Source organism: Papio anubis, chromosome 6 (assembly GCF_008728515.1).
Source record: "Papio anubis isolate 15944 chromosome 6, Panubis1.0, whole genome shotgun sequence".
NCBI classification, from domain to species: Eukaryota; Metazoa; Chordata; class Mammalia; order Primates; family Cercopithecidae; genus Papio; species Papio anubis.
Genome location: NC_044981.1, coordinates 75188422 through 75211046, shown reverse-complemented (window position 1 = coordinate 75211046; position 22625 = coordinate 75188422). Strand labels below are relative to the sequence as shown.

The 22625-nt window shown below is 38.9% G+C and overlaps 1 protein-coding gene across 1 annotated transcript in view; it reads left to right on the top strand.

Annotated features, from left to right (window-relative positions):
* Window positions 1-4049: 4049 nt before the first annotated feature.
* Window positions 4050-22625, top strand: part of ELOVL4 (ELOVL fatty acid elongase 4) — a 35802-nt gene continuing 17226 nt past the window's right edge. The window contains exon 1 of the mRNA XM_003897837.5: window positions 4050-4463. Within this exon, the coding sequence (XP_003897886.3) occupies window positions 4364-4463 (100 nt within the window). The 5' untranslated portion in view covers window positions 4050-4363. The remainder of the gene's footprint in view (window positions 4464-22625) is intronic.

Below are 22625 nucleotides of genomic sequence, written 5' to 3'. Positions count from 1 at the left end.
ACAAATCAATAAGAAAAGGTAGACACAACTAATGGAAAATGTCTAAAGAATTCAAACAGGCAATTCTTGAAAGAAGGCTAAAATTGCAATAAACATGATAATCTGTCAAGCAACAATGAAATATCAATATTTACCTCTCAGACTGGTAATGATTTCAAAGCGTAAATTCAGCAAAGAGAATGGGGTGGGGAAATGAGCACCTTTTCATAAATTTTGGTGGAATTGTGAACTGGTATTATTTCTGGAGGTTAAGTGGGCACGATGTATCAAAATTTGTAAATTTAAAACCCTTTGGCCAGGTACAGTGACTCACACCTGTACTCCCAGCACTTTGGGAGGCTGAGGCGGGCAGATCGCATGACACCAAAAGTTTGAGACTAGTCTAGCTAACATAGTGAAACTCTGTCTCTAATAAAAATACAAAAATTAGCCAGATGTGATGGCACACACCTGTAATCCCAGCTACTCGGGAGGCTGGGGCATGAGAATCGCTTGAACCCGGGAGACAGATGTTGCAGTGAGCCAAGATGGTGCCACTGCACTCCATCCTGGGCGAGAGGGTGGGATGCCATCTCAGAACAAAACAACCACCTCCCCCCCTCAAAAAAAGTCCCAAACTTTTGACCCAGAAATTTCCCTTGTAAATATTTATGCTAAGAGTTATTAAACAAGTGCACAAAATTGCATACTGTGGATAATAGCCAAATTGATATAGTAGTTCAAATTTGAAACAATCTAAATGCTCATCTATAGGGTAAATGGCTACATAAATGAGGGTATATCCATATTATGGAATATTAAGTAGTTGGTATTATGTTGAAAAGTATTCCTGATGTATTAAGTTTTTTAAAAAAGCAGATTATATAGTAGCATTATTAAAAAATAACCATCTGTGTTAAGAAAAAAAGGCTTATATAGGCATGTGAAATGTATTTAGAATGGGAGATGAGATTATGGGGGGATTTTCATTTTGTTTCTATTTTGTTATTTTATCTGTGCTTATATATTATCAAGATAATCTATGTCCATTTAAATAAAAATAATTCATACAAGGTAACAAAAAGGTAAAAATCTTTAAACGTTTGAATGAAACATATCTCGTGGAAAACATTGTAATTCCAAGTTAGTCAAGTACCTGTGTTATATGATGGCTATAACGTCGGGGAGGAGTAGTGAGCAGAAAGAACAAAAGATTGGAACTGATAGACAGTAGTTAGTATTATCAACAATTTTCTCCATTTTCTCTAAGTAGCATCCATTTAGCAAAATTTACTTCTAGAAGATTTAAAGTCTTTCTCTACAAACTCTTTAATTAGGTTATTTCTTTTTACTCCTGACTCAACAGGTTTCCAAGTTCAGTTTTCTTTGAAAGCAGAGGTTGTTGACAATATTACCAACATGGAAAGGTGGACTAGGAAAAAAAAGGTGGATAGCTTGATTTATGTTGCTAACCTTGTATGGACTGTAAGACATTTAAAAATATTTTGTACTGGGCGTGGTGGCTCATGCCTGTAATCCCAGTGGTTTTGGAGGCCAAGGCAGGAGGACTGCTTGCAGGCGGGAGTTTGAGACCAGCCTCGCAACACAGCCAGTCCTCCTTCTCTACAAAAAAAATAAAATAAAATTAAATTAAATTAAATAAAATTAAAAAATTAGCTGGACATGATTGTGCAGGCCTGTAGTCCCAGCTGTTTAGGAGGCTGAGGCAGGAGGATAGCTTGAGCCCAGGAATTCAATGTTGCAGTAACCTATGATTGCACCATTGCAATCCAGCCTAGTTGACAGAGCGAGACCCTGTTACTAAAAAGAAAAAAAAAATTGCTCTTTTATACAAAAAAAAATTTATGATAAAATATCCTCTCCCTTAGGTTTTGTAGGTAACAGTATCCTATTTGCATTTGATCCACATGAAAGAACTCTCTGTTCTCAAAATTTGCAGATGCTGTTGTTGCTTGTATTTGCTTTTATTCTGTTATGATGCTACCAAGATTTTGGTTAGATGGCTGTCATTCTAGGTGGCAGACATGCAGGTTTCCTTCCCTTTGCACAACTAAACTGGGTAGGCTTTGGTTCTGGGCAGTCACTGGTATTTATAAACCACTTGTTCATGCCAGGCAATAGGGTTCCAGATTGGGTAAGTTTTATGTTCTGGTTCTTGCTATATGTTTAGACGGCTTATAAATGTAAATAAACATTCCACTTTTACAGGTGGAGTGTGGACACCGGGATACCTGTGTCACCGCCATTCCCAGTTGAAGGTTAGCTCATCTATGATTTTCTTATACGTGACTGGCGCCCCCTAGTGAGTAGGGACTTAAGTTGACCTCCACTGCAGAAGAAAGACCAGGGAAAGCCGTTTTAACAATTTCTCCTTCTATTAAGTATTAATAATATGCTGCGGTTTTGCGTGTGTGAATGGAGGTATGGGTAGAAATATGTTCTCCGTAAACAATCCAGGATTCCACAGTATAGAAATAGTAATCAAATTTTTAAGTGGAGCTCGAACTAATCCGAACTTGGCTAGATCACCAATGATCTAGTAAATGAATGGATATTTATCTACTCCTTAAACGAAGAGACTTGACTGGATTTCTTTTTTTTATAACTACTAGAATCTGTTACACATAATTTAGGATTGAGGCTTGAGATATTGTCATTCCAATCCAGAAAACTTTAGTTTTGCAAATATATTTCACAAATTAATAAATTACGTTTTATTTGGTTAATTTCAAGAATAGGGCGTTTAAAGAAGTCTGTGTTTGCTTTAGTTCTGCAATAAAGTTCCTGCCACTCACAATAATCCTTATTATTCTCTGAAAGACATGTTATATTTTATCATCATAAATATTTATTAATTATTGTTTATAGCACTGGGTTAGGTACTCATCAAACAACCAAACATAATTCTTACCATCTAGGATGCTTCCAATATAAAATACAGACAATATATAACCAGGTCAATTGGGAAATAGATCATTTCAGTATGATAAAAGATAGCATTCACATTAACAGTGTGAAAGGGCAGGAACAATAAGACACTTGACTCAGTGGTCTTTAAAATGTAGCATCCAAAATGAGCAAGTGGAGAAAAGGTTAAACAAGTAGGTGACACATTTAAATAACAAGTAGATGAAAAGGTTATTGGACTATTCTCAAAAATCTTGTTTTACGTGAGAAACCATCAAATTATGAATTGCAATTAGTGTATTTTCGTTACTTTTCAAGGGTAGGCTCTCCTATACCTTATCTAAACAATTTTTCAAAATAAACCACAATTACTTTGTTTTCCTCTCTACACTAACTTGCCCTTTGCCTCTTGAGCGATTATCTTTTTTAGATTCACCTCAATTTCTTTAGGTTCCAGCAGACTTCACCTGGCAGCCCCTCTCGGTTCTCCCTCTTCTCTGAACTGCTAATGGCCTAATTTAGCAATTATATTGCTTTGTTCATTCCATGTATAGCAAAAAAGTCTACAGAACACATGCAAGCATTCATTCAATTATATGTTAATTTGTTTATGGGTCGACCCCAAAGTCTATTCTCCATCGCTGAAGCATGGAAGACAAATACCCTTCGCTTCTTCAGAGGCATAACACGTGCACTTCTCTTGTCATGGTGACAGGCATGTGCTGGTGGAGGTCAAAGAAACAGGAACACAAGTGAAATCGAGGTAAGTGTCAGGTAAGGACCAAAGCACCACGCCTACCTCATCCTTGCCCACAGAACACCCATTCTTCCCGTGTCCTGTTTCCCAGGACGTATCCTGGGCGGATAAGAAGTCACCCGTGGGGAGGCGGTGAATGAACTCCTCCGCAGGGGCCCATGCCCGGGAGAGGGGCGGGGAAGGATGATGGGGCCACTCGTGCCGGGAGGGGGCAAGGAGGGGCCCAGGTGTCCCGCTCCCGCGCGACCGCGCGCGCCTGCGCAAGCCCGGCTCACGTCGCACCCGTGAGCGCAGCATCTCTAAGCCCGCGAGTCCCAGCGCTAGGGAGGGAGGAGGGGCGGCCGGCCCCCCGCCCCCGCGCGCGGCCACGTGACGCTAGCGGAGGAGATTGGAGGGGCGGCGGCGCGAGGCGGCAGACTGGTGCAGCGCACTGTGCTGGCGGCTGGGCCTCCACCACCTCCTCCTCCTTCTCCCGGGAACCTTGACGACGCCTGCTGCTCGGCGCTGCTAGTAGACGCCGCTGCCGCCGCATCCCCGCCGCCGCGGCGCCTCGAGGAGGAGGAGAAGACGCAGCCGGGCCGCCGCCGTTAGAGGGGTTCCCTGGCCGCCGCTCGCCCCGTCGGCCGCCACCGCCTCCGGAGTCAGCCCTCTCTCGGGCTCTCCTCTTTCTTTTGCCGCCAGCGCCAGCTCATCGCCGCGATGGGGCTCCTGGACTCGGAGCCGGGTAGTGTCCTAAACGTAGTGTCCACGGCACTCAACGACACGGTGGAGTTCTACCGCTGGACCTGGTCCATCGCAGGTAAAGCCGCTGACTTCCCCATCCTCGCTCGGTCCCCCGCGGGGGTCACCGACCCCTGGTCTCGGAGCGCCCGGGCCGGGCCCCACAGGCCCCCGCGCCCTGTGGCTTTCAGATGCTGCGGATCAGCGGAGGGGCTGACGGGGGCATTGCGGTTGAACACTGGTTAATCTGATCCGAATGTTAAGGCCTCCCCTCCCCCGACACTCGCAGATTTTTCCTCTGAGCTGCCTCCATCTCTCATCAGCTCTCGGATGCGGGAGCTGACATATCAGATGGAGCCTGTACAGCCAAGAGCTCCTCGCAGGAGCCGCCCCACCCTCTGCTCCCACATCTCCCGAGCTTGCTTCACAGTTCTTCCCCGTGCACAGGATTCCTTTTAACATTTAGTCCTATTTTGTGTGGAGAGCGGGCTGAGGAGGAAGGAGGGCTTCAGGGGCAGCTGAAGGTACAGGAGGCTTCTTCAGCCTCCTGGTTGCTTTGACACAACCCTGCTAATCTTTTCTTCTATCTAGCTCCTTCATCTATAGTATAATTTGGACTGAAAAGTAAAATAACATTGTTTGGCTCCTTGAACCTTGAAGAATTGTTAGTTTCCGAGGCATTTTCAACAGCAAATATGTTTGAAGTGATTGTCTGTAATGGCTTTGCGCACTGCAGTGCAGTCAGAGGGAGGGGGAGGCCAAAACACCGGGTAAGAAATCAGTCTTTAGGAATGGGGTCTCTACAGCAACACCTAGAGGTTGTCCCAGATGCCTACATATATACAGTTCTTAAATCAGCAAACTTTTCTTTAGCTGTTGCGGTTAATTTGGCAGGGCTGTCAATTGTTTGATTTATGCAGGTTTCCTAGCGCCCAATTGTGATATTGTATTTTTACATTTTACCGGTTATTTCTTCATTTGCTTCGCTGCTTTTGATTTTAAAACATTGAAAAGTTTTTGAAATCTAAAATAAGGTTTAAAGGATTTCAGAAATGATTTTACGATGTGAATTTTTCTGATCCTTTTGCAGTATCACACTGCATCCTATCAGTGAAGGATATTAACGTTCCATCTTATGACTCTGCCTTCCCTACTTCGAAATGAAAATGTATTCCTGTAGTTTTTGTGTTTATTGTTAAATGAGACAGTGGTTTACAGCATAAGTGTAGTCCGATACATAGGGCTTATGTTGTGGGAAAAACGTTTGCTGGAATTATTTTTGTGTGAGACAAAATGATTATTTGACATTAATACTGCATTCACTTCTTTAGAAAAGTATGTTCTTTTTCAGAAGATCTCAACTTTGACACTGGGAAATAAGCTATTTAATAAGCCATTACAGCTGAAAATGGTTAAAATGCAGTTTTCAATGGAGTGTTTCTCCAAGTTTTTTTTTGTTTTTTCTATGTGCTGTTACACTGATGTTACACTGTACCTGCAAAAACTGGTAAAGATGTGCCCTTCCCTTCATGTCTATGATTTCGGTTCTTTAAACATTGCATCAGGGCTTCCCATTACACAATTGTATAGAGCTGAACATCAGACAAGTTCTTTAGCAGGTAATTGCACTTCGCATACCTTGGAGTTAGACACTGTCGAGATCCTCCAGTCTCCATATAGCCAGAGCCACACCCAGGAGTTCTCAGTCCTGTCATTCCTATCCTATCTCGGAGCTTTCCCGTCTCTTGAGTCTCAGAAGGAAAAATCGAGGGCAAAGGTAGAATACACCTTTCTGTGATGGTGAATTCCTTCCTAATGATGTTTGTGTTAAAAAAAAAAAAAAAGAAAAAAAAAAAAACACACAAACACACACACAAATGAAACAGGACATTTTGTGCAGTTGCCGCATGTGAAAGCTTGCTACTAGGTTTTGAAGGGCATATAGAATAATATAATATTGTGGGCCAAGCCTGAGAAGTGAGAGTAGCCCTAGAACACAAGTGACCTCTCACTAGCAGGCCCAAGGAAGGTGTTTGCTTGTGCTTTGACTATCCACTTACGAAACCTGAGACTGCTTCCTTGCTTTCTGTAATGAGCTACCTTATGTAGGCAGATGGTATTTCTTAACCAACAGAGAGGCTTAGTGGATATAGTCTGTTCTGCTGTACTGCTGTGTAAGGAGGAGTATTTTTGAGGTCCAGGCCGAGTAGACTTGAAGTCTGGTGTCCCATTTACGTTTACTCTCCTTCATTCTGTGCAACTCGTGTTCCTTTTTTTTTTTTTTTTTTTTGCACTCACTGACTCTGCTCTGATTCCACCTCTCAGCATAATTTGATGAAAATCTGGGTGGGGGATAGCAAAGTGGAAAAGTAGCTTATTAGATGAGGTTAAACAAAAGTTGGTGAGTCAGATGTTTGGAAAGAAGGGGAAACAAAAATGGGCGGGAGAGAAAGATGGTCTTGAGAAATAGTGATGAGTGTGGTGAAAGGATGCAAATTATTGAGGGAGAGCAAGAAATGAGGTAGGCTCCTTGTCCTTGGCTGCTCTCATTCCTAGTGCTGTAGTTACATGCTTTTTTCATTCTTTTATTAATTCATCAAGTGCCACTTTGTGCTGTTATATCAAATAATGTGTTAAATATCCAAACATATCCAAAACAATGTCTGAAAACTGGGCTTTTCAAAGGCACATGTGTAGCAAATGCAAAATATGGTCCATAATATGTTAACAACAAAAATGTTACTTTTACTATAGTATTAACACTTTGTACATTGGAATTGAAATTTTGAACTGTACTTTTAGAAAAACAACAAAAATAATTTTTATTTCTCTATATTTATAGACATTTTGAACGAGGAAATTAGCGTTGGTTTATATTAAAGTATAGGCTAGTGTAGGACTTTATACCAGTTGTTAGTAGGTATTCCATGTCATCATGTTAGTTTTTTTCTTCTATTCTTTCACTTCATAAGTACATTTAAATTATTAGGATTGGAGTCCTAGGCTCAAAGTATGTATGTAATAAAAGTTGTATATACATTTTTAAAACTGATGAATCTAAATATTCCCCAATCTATGAATACCCAACTTTTCGACATTATTCATTTATTCATGCTTTTAATAAATGTTTAATAGCTTTTTGCATGCCTGACATTTAGCCTATAAACACCTTAGAGAGTTTGTAGGATGCTTACAGTAAAGCCAGGTGTCTCCTGTGAGGCCATATATCTTTTGAACATTTGTTTCTAAATAGCTGTTGTTCACAGAGTATGAGTGCTGTTGGTTGGGGGTGGTAATGGTTGGCATTGGCCCTCTTTTCACAGATACAGTACCCCACATTTTGGTGAAAAAAATTGTCCACTTGGTAGTTGCAGTTAGAGCATAACTTGCTGGGTCCTTGAATTCACTTTGGAGGGGTCAGAAAGGAGAAGGGATAAGTGGTACAGGAAGAGGGAGGAGAGCTGTAGGATGACAAAATGTGGAAGCCAGGCTTTTGATACCATTCATTCTTTCTGTATTTACTTGCCACGTACAGGCACAGTTCTAGGCTCTGGGGAGGGAAGGAGGACACTTGGTCACTGCCCTCATGTAGCTTGCAAAGTCTAGGGGGTCACTGTCATTCCCCTTTCCTCGATATTGTGGTCTGGAAGCAGTGTGATCTGTCAGACTCAGGCCTAGCTAGGTCCTAGGGAAGATCAGAAAAGTCCTTCCCTGCTCTTCTCATCTCTCCTTCTCCTACCTGAAAGGAATATGCAGGTTGTTTTTAGAATATTTTAGCTGCTTCACCACAGTTTACTTCCCTCTGCCCTTGAATGAGGAGTTGATGTGACTACCGTCAGAGTATTTGGAGAGGGAGACTAGGGCAAAAGGTGTCAAAGGCAAGGGGAACAGCTTGACTGAAAACCATGGAAACTGGGAAGGTGCTTAAGGGCCAGGCCAGTGGGTCATCCAGGTTTGATGAAGCTGGAGGCTAGTGGGAGGGGATGTTTAACTCAGCTTCAATAAGCTGAAGTAAAAGCAGGTTTGTCTTAGGGATTGCTAGGCCCCAGAGGAGCATGTGTGTTAAATATTGCACAGTATGCTTACATTAATTTTATTATTTGTCACAGTTAATATTTAGTTTTTCATCTATGTTATTATCTAAAATAGGTTTCTTTGTTTGGCTTAGCCTGGTAAGGCAGTTTTCTTTGAATGTTTCTTTGAGAAAAGACATTCTGATTCCAAGTTGTAGGCAGCTAATTAAAAAAAAAAAAATGAAACATCACCGGCTCCTAACACGGGATCTCCCTTGGTCACTGTTCTCAGTGAGGTCCTAATTATCCTTTACTCATAAGCTCCCTGAAGCCTCTGGGAGGTCCATGCCAATTTATGGTTTTTTGTTTTGGTTTGGTTTTTATTGTCTTTTCCTTCACCCCAATCTGATTTTTGGTGGCTAACTGCTAGACTTTAATAGCTAATGCTCTTGTCCATTCCCCAATGATAGCATACAGTAAAATATCCTATTGCAGGTGGAATTCCAGGAGGGTAAACAATGCAGATTCTAAAACTGGTGTCAGGACACAGTTTTAACTGTTTTAACTTAGATTCTTTGGCTTAGGAAGACAAAGTTTTAAGAATTATGCAGATAATTATATCAGTTGGCACTTTTGTAATCTTAAGAGCCACAGAGCACTTGGTCATCCTTTAAAAATTCAATTTGTTTTCTTATTTTTCTCTCAAGTCCTGTGGATAATGTCACCTGTAAATGATTTAACATTATTAACATAAGTATATTTCATTTATTGAGCCACTTACTATTACGAATTAGGCATATATTAGCACACCGAAATGAGTAGTGTAACAGAGTCCATCTTTTTTCACTTTAGATGGCTTTTTTTCCTCTTCATTATAGGACATTTTGCCTATTAACAAAAGAAGGTGCTATTGTTTTATTTTCCATTAGAATATATATATTTTTTTTTTTTTGAGACGGAGTCTCGCTGTGTCGCCCAGGCTGGAGTGCAGTGGTGCGATCTCGGCTCACTGCAAGCTCCGCCTCCTGGGTTCACGTCATTCTCCCGCCTCAGCCTCCGAGTAGCTGGGACTACAGGCGCCCGCCACCTCGCCCGGCTATTTTTTTGTATTTTTAGTAGAGACGGGGTTTCACCATGTTAGCCAGGATGGTCTCGATCTCCTGACCTCGTGATCCACCCGCCTCGGCCTCCCAAAGTGCTGGGATTACAGGCTTGAGCCACCGCGCCCGGCCAAGAATATATTTTTAAAAATCATATGGGTTTGGATTTCAGAAAGGAGAGGGGAGGAAACACATGGCCTTTTAAAGCTAAGGTCCACGTTAACTTTCTAGCTTGATCCTTCAGTATTCCCCTTCCCAAAGACCTGCAGCTCTAGGCAACTGGGATAACTCACTGACCCTTGAGTAAAATGTATACATGTCCACCTTTATGTTTCTCATCCCACCATTCCCCTTGCCTTTACCCACCTTTTCCCTGTTTACTTCTCCAGATACCTTTTACCAGAACCCAGTACAGTAGTCCTCCTTTGCAAAGCCTTTCTTGTTCATGGTACCCTGGAGCAAGTTGTTGTCTCACAGGAGCTCATTGTCTTTAGCAATTACTCATGTGTTTCCTGTGCCATTCCTTCTATGACCCTAGTCTCAAACTGTGTACACTTTCATTGTTATTTACCACTTCACTCGTTTGTATTTTTCTCTCCAACACCAGAGATGATCACATATATTTGTTGATTTGATATGTATCAGGAGATGATGCTCTTAATCTAGCATAATTTTGAATCCTGGTATATTGTGGTTGCTAAACATAAATAAGGCTTTAGACCACACTAAATTATAGAAGGTTTTTGTTTTTGGTTTTAATGGAGACGGGATTTCACCATGTTGCCCTGGCTGCTCTTAAACTCCTGGTGTCATGTAATCTGCCCACCTCAGCCCCTCAAAGTGCTGGGATTACAGGCACGAGCCACTGTGCCCCGGCCAGAGAGTTTTTTAAAATAATGATATTTTTTATCAGTTGGTCATTAATTCAGTTGTTGTTAACTAAAGTTAATGAATAAATCAGGCCATTAAGTAGCACAAAACAGATAAGAAATGAAGATTTCAAGACATATAAAATCAGATATGATTGTTCTCTTCATTGTCTATGCAGAAGCATTGCCTTGTGTGGAAGTGAGGAGGGCGGTGTGGTATAGTGAATGGGAAGAATTCTGGATTGGGATTTAGATGACCTAGGTTTTAGCCCTGCTGATTTGCTGTGAGACTTTGGACAAGTTCCTTTGCCTTTCCAATTCTCAGCATTGTTCATCTGTAAATTAAGAGGGTTAAATTAGGTAATCTGTAAGGTTCTACCTGACTCTAAAAGTCTAGATATAGATGTCACTTTCTTCATTCTTGGAATAGGTAAAGCAGTTTCAAATAAACATACATTTATCAGGGATTCAGAAACCTCATTCTCTGTAATAAATAAAATATTTTCCAGCAAAACTGTTATCAACACTGCCTGAATAGTACAAATAACAGATTCTTATTTAGTCCTTTTTACTTTTTAAAATTTGCTTTATAAGAAATAGCTAGAGGAATAGAGAAACAAAAGTATACAGATATTTAAGCATCTGTTTTGAAATAACATTGCTTTTGTTGCTATAACACTATACCTATTTAATTATCTAGACTCCTTGAATAACCAAGAGCCAACTATTTTATCAAAAGCAGTAGCAATAGTATTAAAGAATAAAATTATCTCAATTATATATTACATTTATTTTGTGATACTCAGCTTTTGAGGATGGCATATTATGTCATTTTAGGCAAGTTATTCATGACTCTTTGGGTCTCTTATTTCTACCTGTACCGTGAGAGGGTTGAACTACATAACCTTTAAGACTTACTTTATTGAATCCTTATAACATCTCCTAAAACAGCAGCCTAGGTATCAGTCTAAATTCAGTCTTCATATTTTTCCAGTAGAAAATGTGAAATTTTAACATACATCATTACAAATGATTTTCTATTATAAACACTTTATATATGAGCATTTTTTACTTAAGTTTGGAAGTGTAGCTTAAGATTTTTGTGAAATTGATGAAAATATGTAGGTCTTACAGAAGAGAAAACAAAAGAAACTAAGTGATTTTGGTATCAGTATGTTCATTAACAAATCGAAATACAAATTTTTAAAATCTTTTCTCGTATATTTTTCTTCACGAAATATTATATGTAAACAAATACCTTAGTATGATGTTTTATTTATGATTATATTGTATTAGAGTAAAATTTTTGGAATTTGAAAGACAATTGCATTAATCCATTGAGGGAATCAGTTACTCACTGTCAGGTATAATCACATAAAAGCATTTGTGATTTTGAACTGCAGAATTCCAAGGAGCAAACTTTTCTGTTTTCATTTTTATTCACTTATCAAACAAAAACTTGAGCACAGATGTGTGTTTTTAACTAATTTTATATATTTTTTCACACTCATGTACATAGCAGCATTATTCACAGTAGTTAAGAGTTGGAAACGACCCAGATGTCCATTGATGGATAAATGGATAAACACAACGTGGTATATACATACAATGGAATATTATTCAGCCTTAAAAAGGAAAGAAATTCTGACATGTGCTACAACATAGTTGAACCTTGTATACTAAGTGAAATAGTCTAGTCACAAAAAGATAATTATGTATGTGGCATTATGGTTCCACTTGTATGGACCCTCTAAAGTAGTCAAATTCAGGCTGGGCCCACTGGCTCATGCCTATTATCCTAGCACTTTGGGAGGTGGAGGCTCAAGGATCACTTGAGCCCAGGAGTTCAAGACCAACATGGGCAACAAAAAAATATTAAAAATTAGCCAGGCTTGGTGCCATATGCCTCTAGTCTCAGCTATTGAGAAGGCTGAGGGAGGAGGATCACTTGAACCTGAGAGGTGAAGGCTTCAGTGAACCATAATTGTGCCACTGCACTCCAGCCTGGGTGACAGAGTAAGATCCTGGCCCAATAAATAAATAAATAAATAAATAAATAAAGTAGTCAAATTAATAGAAACAGAGAATAGAAAGATGTTTGCTAGGGCCTGGGGAGAAGGAGAACTGAAGACTTGTTTAATGGGTATAAAGTTTCAGTTTTTCAAGATAGAAAAGGTCCAGAGATTCACAACAATGTGGATATGCTTAATGCTACTGGACTGTACACTTAAAAATGATTAAGATGGTATATTTTATGTTATGTGCTTTTTTTTAAACAACAATGCAAGAATTTCATATATTGTAAAATTAATACATTAGCACCTGTAGAAATGATCTCTTCAGTGCTCAATGGTAAAACAGTCAATTCTTCTTTATTTTTTCAGTTTAAAGTAAAATGACTTTATAAAGAGACTATATAGCTGTTGGCTTAAAAAAATCCAAGTGGCCAGAAAGTAGCAAATAACAAGAAAGAAAACTTCAGCTTTGTATTTTGCTTTACAGTCTTGCCAAGAACTTCACAATAACTCTGGGAGATAGGTCTTGAAGGCATTTTTCCATATATTTAGAAGTCCTTGAGATTTACAGAAGTTAAGTAACTTTTTAGGTGGTCATTATAGTGCAAATGAGTGTGCACTGGTTGTTTTGTCCCTAGCCAACTGCCCTTGTCTTCCCATCACACTAGCCAAGCAAGAAAGAAATAACCAGGCCTGTAATCTATGTTTCTCTTTTATTTTACCTTTCTTTTTTTTTTTTTTTACTGTTATCTACAAAGTATCACTGTTAAGAATGCTAAATCTGAACGCAGTCATAATATTACTAGAGATCATCTAAAGAAAGACATCTAAATATTCAAAGGTGCTATAAAGGCTGGTGTATGAGATTAAACTACAAAGTGATATTTATTCATATACTACATACATACACAAATATGTGAATATATGTAGAATACAAAATGTGATATTTAGCCTGAGAAGATGGTTAACTTCCATATGATGGCGTAGGATTGTTTAAAAAAAGTCTATTCAAAGTGAATTATGAAAGTATTTGCGAAATTGCGTAATACAAGAGCTAGAAACTTGTTAGTGAAAGGATAATGAAATTCATTCAGGACTAACAGTATTTTACCCAGTGACTATTCAACTTATAGAACTGTTAGAGTCAAGGGAAGATTTTGGCTAAAGTTCCCATTAACTCACACACTCTAATGGTATCTTCCATCTTTTTTGCTAAAGGGAAGCACCATTTCAATTTTCTTAAAGCTTTGAGTTCATTGGCAGCACTGAGTGGATGGTTGAACTTGGAACTCCCAGGTTAAGTTTTATGACTACTTTTTCTGAGAAGCCTAGCAAAATTTGGAAACAGGGAGAGAAGGAAACTACTTGTATTCTGATCTTGGCTTCCAGGAAATGAGGCAGCATTCTTCAGCTCTCTCTCTCTCTTGAGATATATTTTCCCCCTTGAAATTGTCTCCTTTTCCCCTATGAATTGGCTTTTATGAATAGACCATTTTCTGAAGTCATGAATTTAGACATCATCTGCACTTGGGTGTGGTGGCTCATGCCTGTAATCCTAGCACTTTGGGAGGCCAAGGCGGGTGAATCATTTGAGGTCAGGAGTTTGAAACCAGATATCATCTGCACATGATGAAACTCACAACCATTGAGCATTTAGTATAGGACCATTTTAAGATGCTGTAGTACTGCATTTTATATACCTTATATTTAATCTTCAGATCATCTCTATAAGTTAGATATTATTTAACCATCTGTAGATGAAGAAATAGACTCAAAGCTACATAGCTAGAAAGTAACAGAACTGGAATAGGATCAAGATCTTTCTCCTTCCCAACACTTACCTTTTTATAATGCAGCATAATCTACTTACTTATTCAATAAATACCATTTTATTGCCCAGTAATAATAGTGAACATTTATTGGATGCTTACTGTCAGGCACTGTGTCCAGTGCTTTATATGTATTACCACATTTAGTCCTCATATTCCTCTGGGCTAGGTACTGTTACTATCCCCATTTTCCAGGTGAGTAAACTGACTTTCCTTGAACCTGATTCATCTAATACTAACCCTGTCAGATTAAATCCCAGTGTAACCAGCCTTCAGCCTGAAATCACACATTGATTCTCTCGTCTGTGTTACTGTCTTTTCTTCTTTACAGCTTCTGAATCTGTTCTTATTTTTTGCTTGCTCTAGGAAATTTTGTAATTTCTCTCACTTTCTACCATTATTATGATCTCTATTCAGGCAAACTTGCAATGAAAATTCTTTTTTCCTCTGCTTTTTGACTCTGTCCTGCATTCTTTCAGGCTCTTGGGTAACTGTTACAGAACTGAGTTAGAGGAAACATCTTGTTTTAACCCTGTGCTGAATGACTCTCAGGGCATCTGCTCCCTCATACCTTGAGACATTGCAGCTTTCCCCTCTTTTGCTGGTGAAGGTCTCTGTTCCCTCCTGTCTGCCCATCACATGCTGACTTCTTTGCCACTTTTTAGCCCAGCCTCTGCCTTGTCTACCCCTGCATTCTGCAAAAGCTACCCTTTCCTCCCATTCATCCAGGTGCTCTTCCAAACTCAAACCTTCCATCCTCTTTTTTTGAATACATAGGGGTTATAACAGAAATTTTCCCTGCTAATCATGCTGACTAAACAGGAAACTGATCATACTATTCTTCACCCGCCACCTTCAGAATCTGTTTATTTCTAGAGTGTATCTCAGAGTGTTCATTACCTGCCTCATTTGTCCAGTTGTATTTAAAAGGCCCTTCTCTTCTAGTTCTGCCTTTTTCACCTCAATTATAGATATGGCTTGAGGAATCTATTAAGCATCACATTTTAGATTTGAGCCTAGGAGAGGCCTTTAAGGTATATATCGTTTACTCCCTTTGTTAGAGATAAGCTCTTTCCCAGACTCTTCTTGATAGCTGTTATCTACAATTTTCATTGAAAATTTCTTTTAACAAATGTTTTGAAGACTCTTACATACCTGGCATTGTTACAGAGATACAGCAAGGAATAAGGGCTGTAACATTGGCCCTCATGACAGTTGTAAGAAATGGAGGAAGACATTGACTATTTCCTTAAGAAAAAGACTACAGTTACCCTTTGGGGTACTTGCAGTGTACAGTGTGACATACTAATAGGTAACCTTTGTGTGTAATCAGTAAAGGCAAATAGATTTTTAATAATATCATTTAGTATATGAGTAGTGATTAGTAGCCAGATGTTAAAAAAAAGGAGTTAATTTGCAACTGTTGATTTTAACAAATTAAAGGATGGATAGTTTTAGGGAATAATATAGTACGGACTTCTTGGTGTCTTGAATATACTCCTGAAGCTGCTCAATATTTAGCGATTGTTAGACTTGTGTTCTTCTTTTGTTTGTGGTAGATTAAACAAATATAGATGGTTTTAGAAGATGAGGAAGTCACTGATTTATTCAGATAGAATCTAGGAAGAAATCAAGCCAACTTTATTTTGTGACTTAATTACTTGTTAAAGTAGGCTCACATTTCTGAGTAGACCAGAGCAGTGCTCCTTAGACTTTAATGGGTTAAGTCACTGTGGAATCTTATTAAAATTCAGATTCTGATTTAGTAGTTCTGGGGTGAGGCCTGAGATTCTGCATTTCTTGTAAGGTTCCAGGTGATGCTTTTCTGCTGGTGCATGGACTCTACTTTGAATAACAAGGGAATGGAGTATTCCTAATTTGTTTTGCAATCTACTACTATGTACTGTTATGGAAAAAGAAGAATTTTTAAACGTGCTTAAGTTATTAATGTAAATATCAAATGATAGCATGTGTTTTATAGAAGATTTATTTATTTTTTATCCTTATATATCAAATGATAGCATGTGTTTTATAGAAGATTTATTTATTTTTTATCCTAACAGGAATTTTGTATGTCTTCTAGAACCATATTATATTGATCAGTAACTGTTGCTCATTTTACCTGAATCAAAAGGGCCAGTGATTTGGTTAATCTTATTATCACCTTCACTTTACATATGAGAAAATAGTGGCTCTGAGTTTCAGGTTCATAGTCATGGGGCTAGAAAATAAATGAGAGCTAGAATTTAGGTTTTTAATTCATGTCTTGTCCCTCTCCCTGTATCAAGCTGCCTCTGCCCCATGTGACTCCCCTTGCCATCATCTAAGATGATTTTCTGCTGTATTCTTGTATACCTTTTATTTAATTCTTCTAGGGGTTTGGATGTTCTAAACATTTTTTAAGTACTATTTTTTCTTTTGGGAGATTATAGTAAAACTTTACTAACTTAGATTACTTGGGGAAGATAGTTTATTCTAACTGGTGGAGATCCTGAGTTGCAAAAAGCTTTAAAAGAAATTAGAAAAAAATAGGTTTATTAGAGGTCTTTAAGGAAGTTGCTTTAATAAAAATACTGATAATTTGTTGTAAGTATTAATTATAGTTGTTTGTATATTAAGTAGAAGTTACCTGAGTTAATTGAAAACTATTAGATTACAGGCATTTTATTATTTATTAAAATCTGGTTTATATTGTCATGAAAAAGAGTTTTTAAAAATTAGCCTTTCTAAATAATTTTAAAAATCAGAGTGAAAATTTTTATGTATTTTATCTCCTGAATAAATAAATACAGAATTACAAAATGTCTTCTCAGTCTGTCATAAAACGTTTTTTTCTTCTCAGTGTAAACTCTTCTAAGTTTAATTCTTCATGGTAATTTTTATTTAATTTGGTTTAACTCTTCTCTTTGAAGACAGAGGAGGATTTAGTGGTTGATCAGTGTCAATAATAATGAAATGCCAAAAATTATTGAACTCTTGACAGTGTGTCAGATACTGTCTACATATTGTTTTATTCCTCACAACAGCCCTACTATCATCTATAAGGCCAGGGGCACTAAGTAACTTCTTGGGTTTATTCAGCTGGTAAGTGAGGAGTCTAATGCTTGTAAGTCTGATTTGAGAGTCCATATTCAGAATACAGGTTGAGAAGAAAAATCCTGGAAGACACTGAGGGGCTTGACTTTTAAGGGGAGGGGCTCAGATTATCTCTGACATGAGACACACTGTGAAGATGTAAAGTTGAGAGAGAATAGGCTGCAGCAGAAGGGAATACGTGACGTCGTGGTGTCCATGTGTGCTAGGAACCTTCACATACTTTGGTTCATTTAGTTATCACATATTGACCCTATGAAGTAACTATTTCCTCATTAAAAAAAGAAAAGGCAACAACAGTTGGTTCTCCAGCTATAGATTATGTTCCGCACCCTTTCCTTTTGGAAATTTCTTGGTCTCTGTGACATGGTTTTCTCTTCTCCCGCCTCTCTGGCTTATTTGCTGCCATTTCACCCACTCATCTTCAACTGTCCTTAGAGTCATTCCTTTTTCATGTTATTCTCTCACTCTACTCCTTCCCTTGTGACCTCAAACTCTGGTGTGATTGTCATTGTCCAGTGACCCCTCTGTGTGTCCACAGCCCTGGCAGTTCCTCCGCAGCACCAGAGGCTACTGGATGCCTCCACCTAGCTGTCCCACAAGTAGCTCAGATGCTAGATGTTTAATATTCCCCTGATCGGTTTCTGCCAGATCTGCTCCTCTTCCTTTACTCTGTTCTGGATCATGACTTCACTATCTGTGTTGCCGGATAGCACAGAAATCTGGGAGTAATCCTGGACTTTTCTTTGACTCTCCTCTCTCACATCCACAACAGTCGTGGAGTCTGTAGATTTCACCCTTGAAACTTTCATACCTACCTATCCTGTTCATTGCCAGCACAGCTCCCTGACGCAGATTTCCATCATCTCTTGCATTCTAGTGGTCTCCAAGTCTGCCTGCCTGTCAGAATCACCTGGGGGAGGCTCAGATCATGGTGTCCAGTCCCACCTGCAGAGATTTTGATTCAGTAGGTCTGGGGTAGGACCTGGGAATCTATAATTTTAACAAGCACATGATTCTTACATGGGTAGTCTAGCAGTAGACAAGTGTTGAGAACCACTGATGCAGCTGATTTTCCTGCCTCTTGACATATCCCCTTCCCCTCAGTCCACACCCCACTGCCTCTACCATGATCTTTTAAAAGCCAAAACCAGCTGGGTGTGGTGGCTCATGACTGTAATCCCAGCACTTTGGGAGGCTGAGGTAGGTGGGTTACTTGAGCTCAGGGGTTCAAGACCAGCCTGGGCAACATGGCAAAACCTTGTCTTTACAGAAAACACAAAAATTAGCTGGATGTGGTGGCATGCACCTGTAGTCCCAGCTACTTGGGTGGCTAAGGCACCAGAATCGCTTAAGCCCTGGAGGTGGAGGCTGCAGTGAGCTGAGATAATGCCACTGCATTCTAGCCTGGGCAACAGAGCCAGACCCAGTCTCAAAACAAACAAACAAACAACAACAAAACAAATATTTCTTCATTATCTGCGTGATAAATTCCAGCATCCTCAGTGTAGTTTGTAAGACCACTTAGGGGATCATCACAGTCATTTTCTGCCCTCTTCCTTTGTATATATCCTCTCCATCAGGTCTGCTGAGTTTCCAAATTGTTTTATTTCTTGCTTCTGGGCTGTTTATACATTCAGTTCTCTCAGGGTATTCAGATATTCTCATTTGCATATCTCTTGTCATTGTGCTAAGGGAACTTTTATAGGTCTTTCTAATTCTGCCCCCTGCAAAAGGACTTTTCTCCCTGTCTGCTTGGCAAATTCCTCTTCTTTGAAAAAAAAGTTCAGATGTCTGTGTTTAAACCCTGCCTTCTCCCCTTTTCTGTCCTACCACTGTACATAAGACAGTCCTCTGACATTACACTTATCACACTGCATAGCTATTGAATTCTCGTATCTGTCTCTTCCTCTACTAGTTGAGCATTGAGAGGTCAGGGACCAAGTGATCTGGCCAAAATCACTTTGCTCCAAAGGAGTAGTGTCTGACTTCAGAGTCTGTTCTGTCTATTCCATCATACTATGTGATCTTAAGATAAAAATCAGATTAAGAATAAAAACTTATTGGTGGAAGGTATTCAAGGGAAACCTCATTTCAGGTAGACCCCTCATTTTTCTTTTCTTTTTTTTTTTTTTGGAGAAGGAGTCTCTCTCTCTCTCTCTCTCACCCAGGCTGGAGTGCAGTGGCGTGATCGTAGCTCACTCCAACCTCCGCCTCCCGGGTTCAAGTGATTCTCCTGCCTCAGCCTCCCGAGTAGCTGGGATTACAGGTGCACGCCACTATGCCCAGCTAATTTTTTTTTGTATTTTTAGTAGAGACAGGGCTTTACCATGTTGGCCAGGCTGGTCTTGAATTCCTGACCTCAAGTGATCCGCCTGCCTCGGCCTCCCAAAGTGCTGGGATTACAGGCATGAGCCACTGCACCCGGCCCCCTCAATTTTCATAAAGGAATAATATGCAAATAGTAAAATTGACTCCTTTTACTGAACAGTTTTTGAATTTTGACAAACATGCATAGTTATATAATTGTTATGTAGCCTTTTAATAAAGATAAAATTGTATGATTGCTGACCACATTAAACAAATCAGTCCCATTTGGCATAAGCTTTAGAAATCAGTCTCAAAATATTTTCATTACAAACTATTTTTTAACGCTTTAAGAGTCTGCAAAGGTTAAAGTGTAAAATCATAGATTCCCAGGTCCTACCCCAGACCTACTGAATCAAAATCTCTGCGGGTAGGACTGGACACTATAATCTGAGCTCCCTCGGGTGATTCTGACAGGCAGGCAGACTTGGAGACCACTAGAATGCAAGAGATGATGGAAACCTGGGTCAGGGAGCTGTGCTGGGAATGAACAGGATAGGGAGATAGTAATTCTCATTTTTAAAATAAAGACTTTTGCTCCTGAGCTCAATTTGCTATAATATTTGGCTTTAGGTTTGCTTAAATTTCATTCAAAACTAGGATGGGAAACCCATTACCAAAGGAGACAGCTCCTTCTATGTACAAAAGGGAAAGACCCACTGGTCAGAAATTTCCTGAATTGAGGTGAAATTTACTTTCCTGTAACTTAACTTGGTTCTAATTCCACTCTCTGAAAATGGAGATTAAATCTGATTTCTCATAAGTTCTCTTAGTATTTGCTGAGGCCTGTTTCTCTTTTCCGGGCTTTAGTCTTTAGTCTTTTTCCCTTATTCGGTATCATGGCTTTGAAGTATTCATGATCCAGGTCTGCCAGATGCAGCAGCTAATGAAGGTACGACTTGGTTCCTTTGAGTAACTCTTGTCATTCTTTCTATTGAAGGAACTTTTGAAAGTCTCTCTTATTTTCTTTCCCTTGAAAGAACAGTCTTAAAATATAGCATTTGTACCTATAATTCAGAAAAAATCAATGGGAAATTTTCTCCCTTAAGATTTAAGTACATGGTGATTGAGTAGTGCCTACAACAGCTGCTAGGTTAAATGAGGCTCTTGCTTTACCTGCAGTGGCAAGTCTCTTGACCTCTCTGAATCTCATTTTTAAGATAAAGGGATCATTTCTAAATCTAAAATTTTATGATTCTTGTTTAGATAAAAGTTTACCTGACAACATGAAAGACTTAAAATTGTTAATAAACAGGCTCAAAATAAGAGCAAATTTACTAACACATGAAGGTACAAACATGTTAATAAGCATATTTATAGTATAAAATATGAAAGTAATTTGATAAAACAAGTTGACAAAAGTCCATTTATATTTGTATCATTTTTGTTTCCCCCTCCATCCCACCAAAACTTTCTAAAGAGAAACTCCCAAGAATACTACATAAAACGTATTTGGATCTTTGTACTATTTGGCGACAGGGTGTGACTTCGGTGGTGGTAACAGAGGTAGGATTTTAGTAGATGTTTTTCAGTCTTTTTTCCTAATGAATTCATGATGTGAAATCCCACTGATAACTGTGTAGGATTAGGATGTTGACAACATAATAGAAATATATCTCCTGTCACTCTAATATGTATAATCTACATTTGGATTCAGTACATAGCCCAAATGAATTAGAGGTTTTAATTTAGCTGTAAAATACTAATGTATATATTTAAACGTTTGAGTTAATGAAAATATGGATAATTTACTTTAATATATTTAAAGTTTACATAAAATACATGAAGCATTAGTATTCATGATTTTCCTTTACTGTTTTAGTCCCCCAACATTTTTTTGGTTCAAAACTTAGGTGGAACTGTTAGTAATGGTGAATTTTCCTATCATTGTATGGTACTGTTGTGACACAGCCCTTTTTAGTGGAAAAGGAAACATATGAAAGAAATATAGAATATTTGCATCTCATCAGAAGCACTAAAGGAAATATTAATGCAAATACATGCAGAAAGACAAACATAACTTGTATAGTATTATAACATGTAAAGACATGGAGGAATTTCATCCAAATATTATCAGAAGGTTGGGAATTGTTATGCTGTGCGTTAGGGATTGACAGTTACTACAGCTTTCATGATCATCCTGGGAGGCTGAAATTTTGAAAGCTCTCTGACGCTTCCGAACTAGAAGGGCTAATTTGAAAAGGGTGTGGTGTAAAATGTGGCCTTTTATAGGCTGAAAACAGGGATTTGTTAAGTGGTTGTTGAATGAACGCATGCCTTACATTGTTGGGCAAAGAAGTGAGGGCATTGCTTTTTTCCCCTGGAGTAAGGAATGAAGTAAAAGGTCATTGAGCTTTATAGAGCACACATATTCACTAAATACTGGGTTGATGAGTTGTTGACTTGAGGGTAAAGTTATTAGGCCAACATAGAGGAGGATCTGGGAAAAGCTGTAGGAAGCGTTCTTGGACACTGAGAAAACCTTGAATGTCAACAAATATACTGTTGGATTTGGCAGAAAGGATAGAGAATAGAGGAATAATGTGAAAACATTATCTGCTGTTTATTTATTCATCAAATATATTTTTAGGTACCTTGATAGGCCTTGCAATACAAGAATGAAAGACCCAGCCCCTCTTTTCAGGGAGAAAGCAGTTTAAAAGAAGATCACTGGACAGTGCAATGAGTGCTGTAATGGAATAGTAACATGTGCAGGTGCTCTGGCCATGCAAAATGCGTCCCGTGACCAGTTAAAATTTTCTTGATCCAGTTTTCCTCACCGTTAGTCTATTCTCCTTCCTAATAATTATTTTTAAAAGTAACAATTTTCAGAAGTTAAAAGAAACCTAAATGATCATCTAGTTTGTTACTGCTCAAAAGGGGATGGTCCATGGAGTAATGGCATAGCATCAGTTAGAGCTTCCTGGAAAATACAGTCTTCTTAGAAATGGGCTG